The following is a 15,889-nucleotide window of genomic DNA, read 5'->3' as shown; positions in this document are numbered from 1 at the left end:
TGTAAGGCCGAGGAGTAAGCTCCTTAGCCGTATCTCGAGCGACTTACCTAGGTGCTCCGTCTTCACCACTACGGGTAACAAGAACCGGGACCATATAATAGGTTGCTCTTCCGAGCTCACGAGGCGCGTCCCGGCTGAGTCATCTTGTTTGGGTTCTCTCTTGCACTGGATGACATTATCTTACTAGCAATCTTGAAAAGTCGATGAAAATGCAAATGTTCTTGTAGCCTTTCGCATCATCGTAGATACGCACTGGTGTAAAGTTCAAGAAGGAACCTCTCATCAAGCGAGAATCACAGACTGTGAAGCAAGAGAGATACACCGCAAAAGGCCTGCACAAAGCCTAAGCACTTCCACAAATAAATACTCAGCTAAGAATTCTTGACTTATTCAAGAGAGAGGTTTTACTTGCTGTGCTTCGCCCTGTGACTGCTAATCTTGCCCACGCAGTCGAGCTAAGCTGCTCCGGAACCGTGCGGGGTGTTGTCAGCCGAAAGTCAAACTCTCTCCGTTGCCTTCGGATTTGTTTGCTAACAAGATCAGATTCCGCTTATATGGATGAAGAGGAAAATGTGATAAAAAAGATGGTTCAATAATGGGCTCATCATATGGCGGAACTCCATAACCGACATTCATCAAATAACATGGCTCGATGGCCGAGCGGTCTAAGGCGCTAGACTCAAGATATCTCAATATCTTCCTATCAGCATGGCAGGTGCATTCTAGTCTCGAAAGAGGCGCGCGTTCGAATCGCGCTCGAGTCAATTTACTTTTGTATTTTTGTCCTCTTGTCCTTTCCTGTACTCGGGCGGTTGAAGGACAAGTTTTGCTTCGCTGGGGAGGACAAGTACGAACCCTTTTCTTTTGAATCATCCCGAGAGCTTGAGCAGAGTAAGACACCAACCAAGGCAATCTGAATAAAGCCACTTGGGACCATGGACAATGTAATCCGGAATCTGGGTGGGCCAATGACGACCACGACATCTGCTCCACTTGCCTACATTGTCTTTGCTTGCTTGCACATGGCCCGGAAACGGGATGCGAACTCAGGGCGTCATGACGTTGATTTATTGGGTGAAGCCATGCGACGTGGCTTTTGATTGAACTTTAATCCGTGAACCTCTCCGGCCTCGATTGTTTACTTTCCCGCCTTTCTGCAACAGTTGACGTCTTGAATCCGTATCCCGATCATTTGGTTCACCAATTGACTTACACAGCTTCACTGCGCCAAGCCATCACCATGAGTGCCGCTCCCGAAACCCAGAAGCCAACCAACATCACTGGTGAGGGAAAATCAAGTGAACAGGAGACGACCCCTCTCAGCAAGCAATATGACACCCCTCTCGGACTTGCCCACACAACCATGCAGGAGCTCAAAGACCGCATCAAGCTTCACTACGACCTAGCAAGCGACTACTACTTGAACCTCTGGTACATCTCCAGCTCATAAACACCTTACTTACATTGTCACGACACTCACTAACAAACCCCCCCAGGGGCGAACACATCCACCACGGATACTGGCCCCCCTCCTCCCCCGACCTCCCAAAAGAAGAAGCCCAAATCAACCTCATCCGCCTCCTCCTAGAAATCTCCCAAATCCACACCTCCCCCGCACCAACCTCACCACCCGTCAAGATCCTCGACGTAGGCTGCGGAATAGGTGGGACCTCCCGCTTCCTCGCCCGCGAGCTAGCCGCCCATGTGACGGGCATCACCATCTCCAGCAAGCAGGTCCAAAGCGCCAAAAAGCTCTCTGACAGCAGCAAGCAGTACCCAGACGGGGAGTACATTCCCCTCGGCCCCGGCAAAGTCCGCTTCATCGAGCTCGACGCCGAAACCCTCGGGAGCTACTTCACCGGCCCGGACGACAAGTTCGACATTGTCTGGATCTCAGAAGCGCTCTCTCACTTCCCCAAGAAGGATCTCTTTTTCAGGAATGCGTTTGATGTGCTGAAACCAGGCGGGAAACTGGTGCTGGCGGATTGGTTCAAGGATGAGGGCTTGACGCAGGAGCAGTTTGATGCGGATATCAAGCCGATTGAGGATGGGATGCTGCTGCCGCCAATGTGCACGGTGAATGGATATGTGCAGTTTGCGAAGGAGGTCGGGCTGGAGGTTGTGGGGGGACCGAAGGATATCAGTCAGGAGGTGAAGAAGACATGGTAAGTTTCCTGAACAGAATAGTCTCGAGGAGGTTGGTTGCTAACACAATGGTGTAGGGATATTTCTTGGTCGTTGATCCAGAACCCGTCCTTGTGGGCGTTTGCTTTCAGCCAAGGCAGAGATGGCATTGCCTTTTTGCAAGCATTCCGTGCCATGAGGAGAGGGTATGCCAATGGCAGCTTCCAGTATGCTGTCATGGGGTTCGCGAAACCATGATAGATCCCTGTTTCAATCTTGCATTTAGAAACTTTTGTACAATTGCGCCCCTACATTGCATCCTTAGCTAGAGCAAAATATTAATGACCAGAAAGGTTTTATTGAGTGTTTTGTTCCGCCGCCATCGCCCGCCGAAACACCTGATGAAATATGTATGGATATCTTTGCGCCCCTGTCCCTATCTCGCATGTCCCCAATCATGTGTGGTATCATGACTGCTCCCGCCGTGAATGCATCGCGTCTTGATTACGTATCGTTGCACTGGACTCGATCCCGGTCCCCGTTGATTCGGTTTATTGGCATCTCGTCTCTGTCGTTCGTGTCCTTCCCTTCTCCCGGCCAATCATCTCCCGTTCGAAAAAAAACAGATTTACGCGCCACCGACGAGGATGTTGTTAAGGGGAACGTGGATGAGCTTGACGAAGTAGCCGACGGCGCCCATGACTGCATAACTGTTAGTCAACTGTATTCGGTATTGGTAGCTGTAACTAGACCGGACGTACTGAGGAAACCGACGCCAACGGCTTGCGAGATCTTGAGAAACTCCTTCTGGTCGGCTGTTCAATCGTTAGCATGGTGACACCCCGGTTAAGAGACAATGCATAGACAGACGCTTCTGAGCTTTGTGGATGAACTGGATGCCGTCCTTGAGGAACTCGCGAGGGACGTCGAGGATTTCTTGCACTTGGTCGGACATTGTGGCGGTTTGTGTGTGGGTGAAAAATGAATTAAAAAAGAGTTATGATCAATTGATTGATGGTTGCGTACGTGCCGGCGTGGAAAGGGAAAAAAATGTCGTTGGGCAATTCGGTCGTCTGCTGAATTGTCGCGTGGTGTACAGGCAATTTGGAGAACGGACTGCTGGAAGGCCACCTGGAGAGAGCTGCCAGCTTCGCCTTACCAAATCTGCCACATCGCCTCAAGATTTAGCGTAGGGGTGAGTTTGACAGGGGATGCCGGACCACAATGTGGCCAGTGCGCCCCGTGCACTTACACTTTGATACGGGAAATCTTCGGTTGACTGTTGGATGGCTCTCCAGCCAGCAACTTCTCAACTCTGTGTTCCCTTCTCTCTCGAAGAAATATGGACCATTCCACGGAGTCTTCCACGCATATACCGCCAATCTCGCCTTACAAGGATCAGCAAGCTTTTGATACTTTGCGCTTGCACATCGGACAGACCGACAAGGCCCCACTCATTTACCTCATCCGATATCGAACCCAGCCTCGGAGCGTTCCGTGAAGCTCTCACGGGCCGGAGGCTTATGTTCAGAGGTCGGCGGAAGTACCCCGCTACCCTACACCCACACCATCTCGAGATCCTGCGAAAATCCAAGGACAGGAATGTGATATCGATATTCCAGACGCCTTCATGACCTTCATGGCCTTCTCGCAGCCTCAATACTTCATCAGTACTTCATCAGTCAGATAAGCATCGCAGCAATCATCCCTCATCCGATCGCAATGTCTCGGTGAGCGGGGCAGCTAAAGTGCGGAGCACCGCCGATCGAACAGCCCGGATGACCTCCCGGAACGAATTACTTTACGGAACCACCCACCTTTGAGGTCCAGCTCTGAGACATGCAGACTTCACAGCTGTTGAGGCCATTCACAACATGCATGCTAGGCCGAACAGGACCAGGTCACGTCGGTGAACATCTTGCTGTATGGTACAGGTCTCGAGCTCGGTCGTCATCGGGCCCCAATGCGGCCTACGATCAACTTTTGTGACATGCAGTTCCTCCCACACTGGTACGGCGCTTGGGGATTCGTGGCCGGCATGGCCGCTTGCAGGGCCGGGCGTTGAGGGGCCTGGCTCTCGGGGTTGGGTGATGATACTGGCCTCAAACTGCTCACTGACTTCTTCCCCAACATTTCACAGCGTGGGGTATTTGAAAACAAGAGCTCGCTGGCACTCCAGTATTGGCTAGTTGTCCCAAGAAGCGAGGTAGTAGATGATATCTGTCACCATTCTAACTCAGAGGCCACAGAGTCCGGTCGTGCGTGTTGCATACTGCCGAGTATCCATCGCAGCCAATCGTCATGACTGCAGGTATTCCAGTCCCCTCTTTCGGGCGTGGCATCCGCACCTCACGGTGATCCGTTCTAGCCGTGATGTGCCTGCTCGAGGCGAAATTCACTCTCCGCTGTCCGTGCCTGCCCTTCTCAGCAAGCAGGACTGCTGCCCAGTGGCTGACGCTTGATTGCCCCCGCAGAGTCATGGTCCGACTTGATGGGAATAGGCTTTCAAAAGCTGCATGATCCCCCGGAATAATATCTCTCGCCTCTTGTTCCTTTCTTTCCATCCATGTGGTTTCTATCTTTACCTTGCACCCCTTTATCGTCCTCTCCAAATTCTCAAAGAAGAAGCCTTCGACCAATCACCAACCATTCCAGAACAAACGTCATCCGCCTATCGAGGCTGGCCTTTGTTTGGCCAAGATCGAAACAACAATCGATTGATCGCACTTGGCCGGCGTCTCTCGACCTGCCGCGCGCCTGTTCTGCTCACCTTCGCGGGGCTGCCCCACAAAATAACCTCAACCTAGGTGAGCCTAAGTGGCCTCATAACCACTCGTTGACTTTCGCTTCCTCTACCCGAGACCGAAAACCTTCCCAGCAGCACCAAATGTTGTCAGCCTTGACAGTCTGTTGCTGGTCTGGACTGCGGGCCAAGTTAGGCTCAGTTCCGTCTTTTCCGTGGAAATCCGTACAAGGCAAGGCCTCGTCTGATTTCCCATGTCATATAACAATGCCATTCTCAACGGTCGTCAAGTGGCGGCCCTTTTATGTTGGTCAACGTTTCGCACCGCTTTCACTGCCCTATTCTTTGTGCTGGTCACTTGATAAACCCTCGACCGCCACGTACTCGCACCTTCGCCCCCTCCCCTTCTGAGGATCTGCTCTCCTCGACCGAAGTCGTCTTTATTTTTCCTTTTCTCTACTCTCTGTCTCCGGGAATGCCTGGTGTATCCCCTCATTTGTCTCATATTTAATTTTTTATTTTCCCCTTCCTATTGCTTGTTGATCTTCATTGTTCAACACCCCCAGGGTCCTTCTTCGCCCATCAACTCATTCACTTCCGTCCGGCCCGCTATATCCGGACCTTCGCACCACAGAGCAACACAGTCCCACAGTGGCGGCTAGGCATCGTCATCAGCACACTCTTTGCTTGAATATATAAACACCAACTAAGACGTTCTTCACGATGCGTAGACCAAGATTCAGAAAGTCTCCTTCGACGAGCTTCTCAACGATATCCGAAGATATGGCTACGCCTCCCCGAAGCCCATCACAAACCTCCACACGAATCAGGGACACGGGGTTCCCCGATACATTCTGTGGAAGTAAGTCATGAAATACCCAAGTCCTTGTATTGTTCAGACTCGCTAACAAGAAGTCCACAGATAGGAACACCACCCTTCCTCACCCTGACGCCAAGATTGGTCCTGATGCATGCATCACGGAAGACGATGTGAATGTGGGCAGGGCACTCATCAGGCACAGGATGTCCTTCCAAGTTCAGACTGAGCGACCATATGGTCGATCTCTTAGCCGGTATGACCGCAAAGTCAGCGGCTCTTCTGACGAAGGAGCTCTAGCTACTCTAGGCCGTATGGCTCTTGGGTCTATTCGACCCAGTGCTGAGCAACCCGCTGGTATTCGACCGACGTCTCGGGACGGCCATAGTGTCACCACCTCCGACGGCACAGGCTCGCCTCCACACTCCCCAACCCGCCAAGTGAAACAGGATCCAAGAGACGCAGCCAGGGATCCTAGAGACGGACGCCGACATCGTCGCAGGAGCAGTCTCATCAACAGGCTCTTGCACAGATAGAACAGCAGAAGCCGGGGAGTTCGACGGAAAATTCGCAATTGGTCTTTCGATATGGGGGGGAAGGCAAGGGATACCTCTTCGGGGGCAGCATTTCTTTTACGAGCGAGGAGTTCCGGTAACAATTATTTTGAGCATATGCATTTACATGGAAGGGAGCCGCATGAGCAGCACCACGGGAATCAACAAAACATGGGAAAAGCTGGGCGTAATTCGGCGAAGAAGAAGCACACGCCGCAGAAGAAACAGACGAAGGGGAAGCGCCAGCATGCAGACTGTATGTCGTGTTTCTAGTGGGTGATATGGGCAGATTATCACCTGGTCTTCTGCTCGAGGCAGAGACTTGCTGGGTGGTCTACTAGTTACCTACCTAGTACCCATGGCTTTTCGTAATACTCCGTATTGGAGAATCATTAATTGAACATCATCTCAGTACTCATTGATTTGGAACCATACTTTGCCCGGTGCTTTTGCCCAGTGCTCATACGTGAAGCTTGATCGTTTATGTGGTAGCCAAAAGCACAACCCGGAAATATTTCGATCTCATCAGTGTGATGGCAAAATGCTTTCCTTGGAATTTCGCCCTACATAAACCCAGAGATATGCAACCACGAATGACGCTCTCACACTTTGCTGATATACCTCATATATGCCCAGACATAAAATGATGCTGCGGACAAAAAGATGCGTTCCCCCAAACCATTACTCCCTCTCACTCATATTATTCTCCCTCCAACAAAGAGGGAATTTAGCTCCCCCGGTAAGTGGAGTAGCTATACGGCGCCAGCAACAGCGGGACATGATACCTCTCCCCCTCGGCCACATTGAACACGACGTTGACCTCGGGGAAGAAGGTCTTGTCGGGGCCGCCAAAGTAGGACTCGGTATCGAACTTGAGGACCCAGCGGGAGGGGCCCCTGATGGAGCCGAAGACGTCTTCGAGGGTGTAGACGGGGACCTCGCCCGAGGAGGTGGCGGAGGAGTAGGGGAGCCAGGTCTTGATGCGGCCGTCCTCGTCGGTGGTGGACTCGAAGACTGGTGGGGGGTTCAGGGGGCCGGGGGAGGCGGTGGAGGTGGAGAGGAGGGAGAGGGAGACGCGGACGGAGCGGGCGGGTTGGCCGAGGGTTGTGTCGAGGATGTGGCAGGTTATGCGGTCTTTGGTAGTTGTTGATTCGGTCATTTTTGCGCTTTGAGGGGGGTGGTGGTTAGATTAGATGTGAGAGGGAGGGGGGAGGGGGGGAAAGTGAGTATCATGAAGGGGGTAGTAGGCAGGCAGTGACTTACACTGAGAGGTGAGCTACAAGCTGAGTGAGTGAGTGGCGGAGTGGTGTAGCAGGGGGAATGGGCTTATCAGAAGCGATAAGAGGAGGGGTTGTTGTTGTGATGAGTGAGCTATGTATAGAGAGAGACAAAGAAACAATGGAGAGAGGCTAGGTAGAGGATATTTATAAACTTGAAAGTCACCATATAGAAAAGGATCGACAAGAAGCATTACACTACTAATACCCCTGGAATGGATTTGCTTGCACTTTCTTGGGGGCTGATGCGATGGCCACATGGGTGCACCAATGCTCAACATCCACTCCAGAGAGCTTCTCAGCCCCGCTGCCACCGGACACAAGCGTCGGTATCTGCCGCTGTCCGCCTGCTTGGATGCCACCAGTTGGATACCTATCTGGCTTGGATACTTTGCACGGGGCTATGAAGTGTTGCATTGTTTCCTTTATTGCCTCCAGGTGAGGACAGACAGGACGTTGTACACAACGGCGGTATCCTCGCCTCACCGTGAGCTCGAACCACAACACTGATGATAAATGCGGCTCAGGCGAAACAAAAAGTCACCGCTCTTCTGTCCGTCAACTATTGATCTGCCTTAGGGCGGCGAGATGATCACGCTAATCAACAAATGTGGTAGCTTTAGTAAACAAACAGATTCAGCTGTGTACCTGTTGTGGAAGTTCGTCAGCTTCAGCTTGGGGCCAAAAAAAGAGTTTGCGTGGTAGCGATGCATGAAGCTGAGCTGCTTCTCCATTTCTTCCTTCCGAACTTCAAGACAAGATGCCTCCCATCAGATGCCAAGACATTACCCCACCAAATGAACCACCCCCCTGTCGAGGTCGAGCTTGCCCCGCCACGAAGCCAGTGACGTTGCGGGCTGGCAGGCCAGACCCAGCGACGTCCACACCCGACGGTGGGTTTCCAGCTGTTTCCAAAGCCCCTTGGGACGCGACAACTTGGACCAATCTTGACCACCACTTGCACAGCTTGCCTTCTTTTCTATCTCTCTTCTTGAACGACCGTAATTCCGCAATCTCTCCAGAATTCCCGCCGCTACCTACACTCAGTAGACAACCGCCAAGATGTCGACCGCAGTCATCAACGCCGACGACGATGCTATGGAGCCCACGCTCCAGTCCATCCTCGACCAACGCAGCCTCAGATGGATCTTCGTAGGTGGAAAGGGTGGTGTGGGCAAGACGACAACCTCGTGCAGTCTTGCCATCCAGCTGGCCAAGGTCAGGCGCTCTGTGCTTCTCATCTCGACCGATCCCGCCCACAACCTGAGCGATGCTTTCAGCCAAAAGTTCGGCAAGGACGCCCGCAAGGTAGATGGTTTCGAGAATCTCTTCGCCATGGAGATTGATCCAAATGGAAGCATGCAAGACTTGCTTGCTGGACAGGCTGAGGGTGAGGGCGCTGAAGCTTTGGGGGGTATGGGGGGTATGATGCAGGACCTTGCCCTCTCGGTAAGTTATAGGAATGTTTGTCAGTGATGTACCAACCAGTCTGGCTAATACCGTACTTCTTATCAGATTCCCGGTATCGATGAAGCCATGTCCTTTGCCGAAGTCCTGAAGCAGGTCAAGTCACTCTCCTACGAGACCATCATCTTCGACACCGCCCCAACCGGCCACACACTCCGTTTCCTCCAGTTCCCTTCTGTTCTGGAGAAGGCCCTGAAGAAAATCTCGCAGCTCTCTAGTCAGTTTGGAGGAGTCCTGAACGGACTTCTGGGCGCCAACGGTGCCCTTCCCAACGGTCAAAACCTCGGTGAGATGATGGAAAAGCTCGAAGCCCTTCGCGCCACCATTTCAGAAGTCAACCAACAATTCAAGGACGAGCGCCTCACCACCTTCGTCTGCGTCTGCATTCCAGAGTTCTTGTCACTCTACGAGACGGAGCGTATGATTCAAGAACTGGCGAGCTACCAGATTGATACCCACTGTATTGTGGTCAATCAACTTCTGTTCCCGAAGCCCGGTTCTGATTGCGAGCAATGTACGGCCAGACGGCGCATGCAAAAGAAGTATCTCGATCAGATTGAGGAGCTTTACGACGAGTTCAACGTGGTAAAAATGCCACTTCTGGTGGAGGAGGTTCGAGGAAAGGAGAAGCTGGAGAAGTTCAGTGAGATGCTGGTCAAGCCTTTTGTTCCCCCGTCATAGGTTACAGGCGGATACCAAGCATGCTCAAACATTGATTAGTATTCTAAAGAACGAGAGAGGAAGAGGGTTATCACTGCTTTGATGGGTCTCACCAAGGATACCCTGATTGTACATCAGCAACGCGGGATGGTCCCTGGCAGCGGCAGATATTGAAGAGTCGGACTGGCCAGTGGCCGTACTGGCAGACAGTGGACGTAGAACTCCCATTTCAATGCGGGGGGTTAATCTGGCTGGAAATCGCCGAGGACTGGCTTGCACAGTTCGAGGCGGGTGTTTTAGATTTAAGCTTTCGGAAAGTCGTAGCGATAGGTGCAGCTGGTCTTTCTGACGCAGGTCGGCAATATTTGTGGCGACTGTACAGATCAGGTCTTCCAAGGGCTTGGAAGGTGAGAAGATGGCCACGGTATAAATTGAAGCCTCCACCACCAAAGGAAAGGATTAGAACTGTTTTACCTTCTTGAAACGGGCAGCTTTTTTATTTAATCTGCTGTATTGGGATGCTGAGGGTAGCGAAGAATTAGAGCATATAGCGAGCGAAAATATGTGGTTTGCTTTCCAATGCAGATTTGGTCCTTTTCCATGTTTGTTGATTTTTGTTTGAATATCTAGCTCAAGTTTTCATGTGATAAGACGAAGCTTCACTGGGATAAGGCACGGGTTCATGATTTTAAAGAAATTCAATTTTGTATTCCCAGAATGTCAGCACAAGACTTGAAAAAAACAATCACCAACCAGTAACAAGAAGAATGAAACAAAAGGCAAGAGAGAAAGTGTGTGTGTGTGTGTGTGTGCCAAGTGTGTGGTATATATACACAAATAAAACTCAGTTTATCAATCCGAATTTCCCGGTTATTTCCTAATTTCCCTTCGCTTTCCCATTGCCCCTACTCCAGCATCCCATCCATCCATACCAATTCACCCATCCATCCTATGTCCCTTTGCCTTGTTGAATAAAACCCCTTCCAACCTTCCCTATCCCGGCTCGTTTTGGACATCCCACCGCTTTCCTGTTTCCCGCTTGTTTTATTTTGTTGTGTGTGTGTGCTGTACGTTGCTGTGGATAAAAGAAAGAAAAAAAGCAAGGATAATTCCCAACCCCGCCATACCAAGCCACATTTGCTCCATGTGGTGTTGTTTTGTGGTGATTATTCATGTCACAACCAACCTCAATCCCGAAAACATCCCCCTCAAACCACAGCCCCAGAGATAGAAGATTACAAGAAGAATCAAGAGAGTGAGAAAAGAGAAAGAGGAAAAACGCCAATGAGAAGAGTAATGCAACTTGCTCCTCTTGAAAACCTGGTCCCCGCTCCAAAAGCCAGATAGCTTCCCACGTTTCACACACACCATTATGTTCGCTTGTTTGTGATGATGTATATACTCCCCCGCCCGGCCTCACCACCCCCATGATGAAAATCATTATCGTTACCAAAAAAAAAAAAAAAAAAAAAAAAAAAACTCAGCCTGCTCAAAGCTCCCGGTAATCACTCGGCCTGACCCTTTTCTGGCGGTTCTGGTGGCGGTGCGGGTTGACTGGCTTCCGGAAGTAGGCGTCCTCGTCATCAGCCGGTTGGTGGGAAAAGTTCTTCATCATGCCGCCGCCGTTCATGCCCATACCCATACCCATCATTTGCTGCGGTGGTCTCTGCTGCTGCTGCTGTGGCGGGTGCTGGTTATGCTGCTGCTGCTGCTGCTGTTGTTGTTGTTGCTGTTGATGACCCTGAAACCCACCACCACTCGGCCCACCCCAGTTGTTGTGCCGTGGGTTGAAGTTGTTATTGTTGTTGTTGTTATTGTTAGGCATTCCCTGGAACCCGTTCATCATCGGGTTCATCATCGGGTTCATCATCGGGTTCATCATGTTCATCCCGTTCATGCTCATGTTGGGCATGCCGCCTGGTCCGCCAAAGCTGCCGGGCATGCCCCCAAAGCCGCCCATCATGTTCAGGCTCATGGGGTTCATGCCGGGAAACATCATCGGGCTCATGCCGGGCATGTTCATACCGGGCATCATGCCGCCGGCCATGGGGTTCATGCCGTTCATCATGTTGGTGCCGCCCATCATGGGGTTTACTGGTGGCTTCTGTTGAGTTGGCTGCATGGCCTTGGGCGCCTTGGGGATCTTGGGGTTATCGAGGGCATCTTCAGCGGGCCGCTTCTTAGATGTTTGCTGGCTTGGCTCGCTGTGGACAGGTGTCGAGGTGGCGCTTCGGACCGAGGGGGTGGATGTCGTGGTTTGCTGCTGGGCAGTTTGCTGTGGTGGCGCGGCCGGGTTAGCAGGGGCCGGCGAAGGAGAAACAGACTTCTTAATGTTTGTTGGTTCGACACCGGTGGCCTGGACGGATTTGGTTGATGCTTCGCTGGGGCTTTTTGGGCTCTTGGAACCCTCCTTGGCTTTACTATCCCTGTCGGCAAGCAATTGCTTGAGCTTCTCGACTGCTTCCTCATCTGTCTTGAGATCATCAATCAAGACACCCTCTGCATTGCAGGCAGGGCAGACGAAGTCGCTCTCAATGAGAGCGTTGGTGATGCAGTCATTGCAATACGTCTTACTACAACACGGAGTCTTCATTGGCTCTATGAACATCTTCTTGTCGATGGAGCATTCCAAGCCTCTCTCTTGGACCTCCTTCTCCCCTTCCATAGCTGCCTTTGATGCCGCGTTGTTCGACTTGGCCTTGGCCTGGAACCTTTCCCATGACACCTTGTCAGGCTCTGCAATCACGTACTCTCCATCAGCATTGACCATGATGCCTGATGGTGTCTTGGAGTCATCTCCATCAGCATTCTGACCAAGCGCAGTTGCCTTGTCGACTGTTTTGAGGAATGACTTGGGAATGCCAGTGGTACGCTTTACGCGAGGGCGGTTGTCGAAATCGGGATTGTCGTTGGTTGGGCAAAGCTGAATCCAGTGGCCTTTCTCACCACATCGGTAGCAGATATAGCCTTGGGGCGGGTCGTGGTCGGGAACATTAGCGGGCTTTTTGGGGCCACCCTTGGCGACATACTGTTGAGTAGCCATTTCCTCTTCTCTCGAGGTGAAGTGCTCGGTTTGGGCCTGGAAGACGGCAGCCATCTTCTCCTCTTCTGTCATGGCGCTGCTTAGTTGCGCTAGAGTGTTGGACTGGGTCTTGGCCGCTGGCTTTGCTGTTTGCTCCCTGCGTGACGAATTCTTCGCGTGGATGGGCATCTTTCCAGAGACATATCGAGCAGCGCCGCCTCTTCCGGGATTCTTCGGGGGCATGCGCCGGGCGATGACAGTGGTGGACCGGGGAATAATGGAGGTGTCATCATCATAGACTGCCATCTTGTTAGCTCGCACACCTTGAATGTGAAGCTGAACCCAGCTGCTTACCTTCTTTTCCATTTTCATCAGCATAGATGGCCAGGTCAAAATCTGTGCCGTCACCGAGGCCAGCGCGAAGAATGATCTCGCGCTTGAGCTCGAAAACAGAAATGCCTGTTCCATCAAAGGCCACTCGCGTTGGCTCTTTTTGCGACTTGAACTTGAAGAATACTGAAGACGCCATCTTGGGTCTGGTTGATGGTCGAAAATGTAGCTGTCAATTAGAGTCGTGTCGGCGCTCTCTTCTCTGCTAAACCTGCTCGCACACTAGGAATGGGTAAAGCGAAGCGAACTTGAATTCTTGATTCCCTAAACCAGGTGACGACGTTTTGCCTTTTTGTTCTTCTTCTTTCCTCAACTCAACAGGTTGAATGGGAATCAATTCTGATATGCTCTCCGGGGGAGACAGAAAGTGCCTCTTGAATGGACGATAAAAAAAAAGGAAAAGTACAAAGACCCAGCGCTGCGAAAATAGCACTCTATTCAATTGAGCTGAAAAGCAGTGATGGATTCGTGTGCGACTCCTCCCTCCTAAAAAACAGCACCCCTTCTTGATCACTTGCCAACACTTGTCCCCAACGCTCTGTCAGCCAAACGAAAAGAAGCAAAAAAACAGACCCCACTCAACGCTAGCAAGCAAAGGAGATGCTCCTGCAAGCAGACTGGTGATGGCGCGATGGAATGTGATGGCGATGGATTCCTGTGATGGATCGGTTAGATGGACGTTCGTTCCTCTGACGCGCCGCCCTTTTCGATGTCGCCGCTGCTTTGTCCTTGTTTCACCGTTGCGCCAATCCCGCGTGATGATCAAAGACGCAACAAAATTCTTCCAGATGCGAGAGGAGGATATTCGCGAGGAAAGCGACTGTTGCGATGGTCGATCTGCAAAAGGTTTTGGCGATGTGTTGCACCCGTCGTCGTTGGTTGTTGGAGCAAAAGGGCTGGTGGAGGTGAAGAAGTCGAGAGCTCGGGGTTCGGTTAATTAAAGTTGGCCAACGGTCAGATGATTAATAGGTCAGCCGCGAGAGGAATGTTCCGAAGTCTGGGCTCCGCAAGCAGAATGTCGACCTAGATTTTCAGGCAGAAAGTGGGGTTACGAGCCAGCCCGCTGGCAAGTGATGCATGTGGCTGACAGCAACAATCGAGACCTCACACAATAACAACAGATTGAGGCACCCTCTATTGACTATTATCATGTGTGAGGTCAGGGCTGTGTTGACCTTTATCAGAGAGTTTGAGTATATGTCCGAAATGCTGTTTTTGTAGTGAATACGGTGCGAACGTCATATCCTGTGGCTGAAACGCCGGTTGCACTTTACCTTCAAAGTTACACAGGGCGGTCTCCGATGGTAGTGGTGCCATAATGATGCTGTGCTCAAAAGGCTTCTGGAAATTCACTGAAAAAGACGAGCAAGAATCTGGGAGAATGAGCCGATGATCATCGTCACAGTTGCGTCCCCCTCTCTTGTACTCCCTGGACACCCGCTTCTTTTTGAACTGGCCAACTCCCCGCGTCTTTCTGTCAATTGAACTCCCTTCATCCGGTTTCCCTGCGTCACCACCCACCTGCTTTATTGTGGCCTCCTCATCTTCATCAACTTGGGGCACCCCCGAGCGACCGGGAACTTTTTCGCAGAAGCCAAGAAAAAAAGCTTCTCTGTCTTTCCCATTCTCGAGGGTGTGCTTGTCTCAACAATCACATCTCGCCGTCTAACACTTCCTTCATGAAGTAATTCCGCTTTCCTGCACACGTGCTCTTTGCACTACTGCTTTTTACCCTTTTGTCTGTACTGCGCGAGCGACGACACCATACTGGCCGATCAACCCGTTCCCGTCTTTCGCCTCCCCCACGTACTTCCAGGATCCTAGCTCCTCGACTCTCCGCCGCCGACCACCAACTACCACCGTCACTCCTCCGAACTTACTGCTCCAGCTTCAAGATACTCCATAACCATCGTGAAATAAACAATCATCACCAAAATCAGCCAAAATGGTCCTCACCCACACCACCAACCACACCTACGCCCATCCCTTCCCCGCCGTCTCGCTCGCTTTCTTCCTCCGCTACTGCTCCCCCCAGCTCAACCCCTTTGCCTCTCATGTCCTCAGCACCGACACCATCGACTCCCACATCGACCCTGCCACCGGCCGCCTCCACACAACCCGCATCCACCTCAAGAAGTCCCGCATGCCCCCCGCCGTCATGAAGCTCCTCCCTACCACCCTCACAGGCGGGACCGCCTCCCAGGCCTCGTACATTCTCGAGACTTCCGTGGTGGATATGCGCGAAGGCTGGATGTCTACCGAGTCTCGCAACCTCAACTTCGTCGGCGTGCTGTCGGTAGTCGAAAGACAAATGTACAGCATTCCCAAGACGAGAACTCTGGACAACACCGAGGTGGAAACCAAGGTTGTGTTCAGATCCAGGTTGGGGGAGAAGCTCCGGGACAAGTTGTCGCATCAGAACCTGTCTACCACTGCCCAGGAGGGCGGGTTCTTCGCCAGGCTGGGAGCGAGGGGTATCCAGAGGAGCATTGAAACGCTGGCTTCGACAAAGACGCAGGATCAATTGGGAAAGAGTAGAGAGGGCATGAAGATGATTCTGGAGAGGTTGAGGCAGACTGGGATCATTGGTGTGCTAGAGTTGAGGCGGGCCGCGAGAGAGCGGAGTATGGCTGCTGCTTGAAGATCGTTATCGCTGAAAAGTTGACGATATCAAAGAGCGGCTATGAAAGTGGTGACTACCAGGACATGTGCGCATAAACATTCATTGGGTGAGGTGGAGGCGGTTCGGCCGGTCTTATATTTCTCATACTCTTCACCGTTCCCTATCCATCTGGGCTACATTTTCTTGGTTCCTCCGACGACAACTCGTACAGG

At 51.8% G+C, this 15,889-nt stretch overlaps 7 protein-coding genes and 1 non-coding gene across 8 annotated transcripts; 4 read left to right on the top strand and 4 right to left on the bottom strand.

The window, feature by feature from the left end:
* Positions 1-646: 646 nt before the first annotated feature.
* Positions 647-764, bottom strand: QC761_0043180. Its single transcript has one exon. It is a non-coding gene; the product is annotated as a tRNA-Leu (tRNA).
* Positions 684-2,486, top strand: QC761_210820 (uncharacterized protein). Its single transcript, XM_062876817.1, has 3 exons — positions 684-1,431; positions 1,497-2,165; positions 2,223-2,486. Exons 1-3 carry the CDS (start codon positions 1,241-1,243, stop codon positions 2,380-2,382), a joined length of 1,020 nt encoding a protein of 339 aa, XP_062735451.1. The 5' UTR covers positions 684-1,240; the 3' UTR covers positions 2,383-2,486.
* On the bottom strand, positions 1,075-3,484 carry QC761_210810 (uncharacterized protein). Its single transcript, XM_062876816.1, has 4 exons — positions 3,377-3,484; positions 2,995-3,288; positions 2,886-2,939; positions 1,075-2,826 (listed from the first exon to the last, which is right to left on the bottom strand). The coding sequence occupies exons 2-4, from the start codon at positions 3,077-3,079 to the stop codon at positions 2,753-2,755; spliced, it is 213 nt and encodes a 70-aa protein (XP_062735450.1). The 5' UTR covers positions 3,080-3,288; positions 3,377-3,484; the 3' UTR covers positions 1,075-2,752.
* On the top strand, positions 3,387-6,645 carry QC761_210800 (uncharacterized protein). The gene is made up of 3 exons (XM_062876815.1): positions 3,387-5,729; positions 5,790-6,494; positions 6,592-6,645. Exons 1-2 carry the CDS (start codon positions 5,591-5,593, stop codon positions 6,218-6,220), a joined length of 570 nt encoding a protein of 189 aa, XP_062735449.1. The 5' UTR covers positions 3,387-5,590; the 3' UTR covers positions 6,221-6,494; positions 6,592-6,645.
* Positions 6,646-6,965: 320 nt separating this feature from the next.
* Positions 6,966-7,953, bottom strand: QC761_210790 (uncharacterized protein; the record flags this gene model as incomplete). The annotated part of the gene is made up of 2 exons (XM_062876814.1): positions 7,502-7,953; positions 6,966-7,404 (listed from the first exon to the last, which is right to left on the bottom strand). Exon 2 carries the CDS (start codon positions 7,395-7,397, stop codon positions 6,966-6,968), a length of 432 nt encoding a protein of 143 aa, XP_062735448.1. The 5' UTR covers positions 7,398-7,404; positions 7,502-7,953.
* GET3 (Golgi to ER traffic-related protein) lies at positions 7,876-10,220 on the top strand. Its single transcript, XM_062876813.1, has 2 exons — positions 7,876-8,964; positions 9,031-10,220. The coding sequence occupies exons 1-2, from the start codon at positions 8,578-8,580 to the stop codon at positions 9,661-9,663; spliced, it is 1,020 nt and encodes a 339-aa protein (XP_062735447.1). The 5' UTR covers positions 7,876-8,577; the 3' UTR covers positions 9,664-10,220.
* Positions 10,221-10,327: 107 nt separating this feature from the next.
* Positions 10,328-14,386, bottom strand: MPE1. The gene is made up of 3 exons (XM_062876812.1): positions 14,329-14,386; positions 13,019-14,263; positions 10,328-12,963 (listed from the first exon to the last, which is right to left on the bottom strand). Exons 2-3 carry the CDS (start codon positions 13,191-13,193, stop codon positions 11,132-11,134), a joined length of 2,007 nt encoding a protein of 668 aa, XP_062735446.1. The 5' UTR covers positions 13,194-14,263; positions 14,329-14,386; the 3' UTR covers positions 10,328-11,131.
* A 613-nt stretch (positions 14,387-14,999) lies between these two features.
* Positions 15,000-15,695, top strand: QC761_210760 (uncharacterized protein; the record flags this gene model as incomplete). The annotated part of the gene is made up of 1 exon (XM_062876811.1): positions 15,000-15,695. One exon carries the CDS (start codon positions 15,000-15,002, stop codon positions 15,693-15,695), a length of 696 nt encoding a protein of 231 aa, XP_062735445.1.
* Positions 15,696-15,889: the final 194 nt, after the last annotated feature.

The sequence above is a fragment of the Podospora bellae-mahoneyi genome, chromosome 2 (assembly GCF_035222275.1).
Source record: "Podospora bellae-mahoneyi strain CBS 112042 chromosome 2, whole genome shotgun sequence".
Classification (NCBI taxonomy): domain Eukaryota; kingdom Fungi; phylum Ascomycota; class Sordariomycetes; order Sordariales; family Podosporaceae; genus Podospora; species Podospora bellae-mahoneyi.
This window is presented reverse-complemented; position numbering and strand designations above follow the sequence as displayed.

Excerpts from the sequence above, each read along its gene's own strand:
- GET3 (XM_062876813.1), top strand. The coding sequence starts at position 8,578 with ATGTCGACCGCAGTCATCAACGCCGACGACGATGCTATGGAGCCCACG. Across the intron at positions 8,965-9,030 it reads TGCAGGACCTTGCCCTCTCG|ATTCCCGGTATCGATGAAGC; the intron begins GTAAGTTATAGG and ends ACTTCTTATCAG.
- QC761_210810 (XM_062876816.1), bottom strand. The coding sequence starts at position 3,079 with ATGTCCGACCAAGTGCAAGAAATCCTCGACGTCCCTCGCGAGTTCCTC. Across the intron at positions 2,940-2,994 it reads CATCCACAAAGCTCAGAAGC|CCGACCAGAAGGAGTTTCTC; the intron begins GTCTGTCTATGC and ends ACGATTGAACAG. Across the intron at positions 2,827-2,885 it reads CGTTGGCGTCGGTTTCCTCA|TCATGGGCGCCGTCGGCTAC; the intron begins GTACGTCCGGTC and ends ACAGTTATGCAG.
- QC761_210820 (XM_062876817.1), top strand. The coding sequence starts at position 1,241 with ATGAGTGCCGCTCCCGAAACCCAGAAGCCAACCAACATCACTGGTGAG. Across the intron at positions 1,432-1,496 it reads GACTACTACTTGAACCTCTG|GGGCGAACACATCCACCACG; the intron begins GTACATCTCCAG and ends AAACCCCCCCAG. Across the intron at positions 2,166-2,222 it reads CAGGAGGTGAAGAAGACATG|GGATATTTCTTGGTCGTTGA; the intron begins GTAAGTTTCCTG and ends ACAATGGTGTAG.
- MPE1 (XM_062876812.1), bottom strand. The coding sequence starts at position 13,193 with ATGGCGTCTTCAGTATTCTTCAAGTTCAAGTCGCAAAAAGAGCCAACG. Across the intron at positions 12,964-13,018 it reads TGATGAAAATGGAAAAGAAG|TCTATGATGATGACACCTCC; the intron begins GTAAGCAGCTGG and ends ACAAGATGGCAG.
- QC761_210800 (XM_062876815.1), top strand. The coding sequence starts at position 5,591 with ATGCGTAGACCAAGATTCAGAAAGTCTCCTTCGACGAGCTTCTCAACG. Across the intron at positions 5,730-5,789 it reads CCCCGATACATTCTGTGGAA|ATAGGAACACCACCCTTCCT; the intron begins GTAAGTCATGAA and ends AGAAGTCCACAG.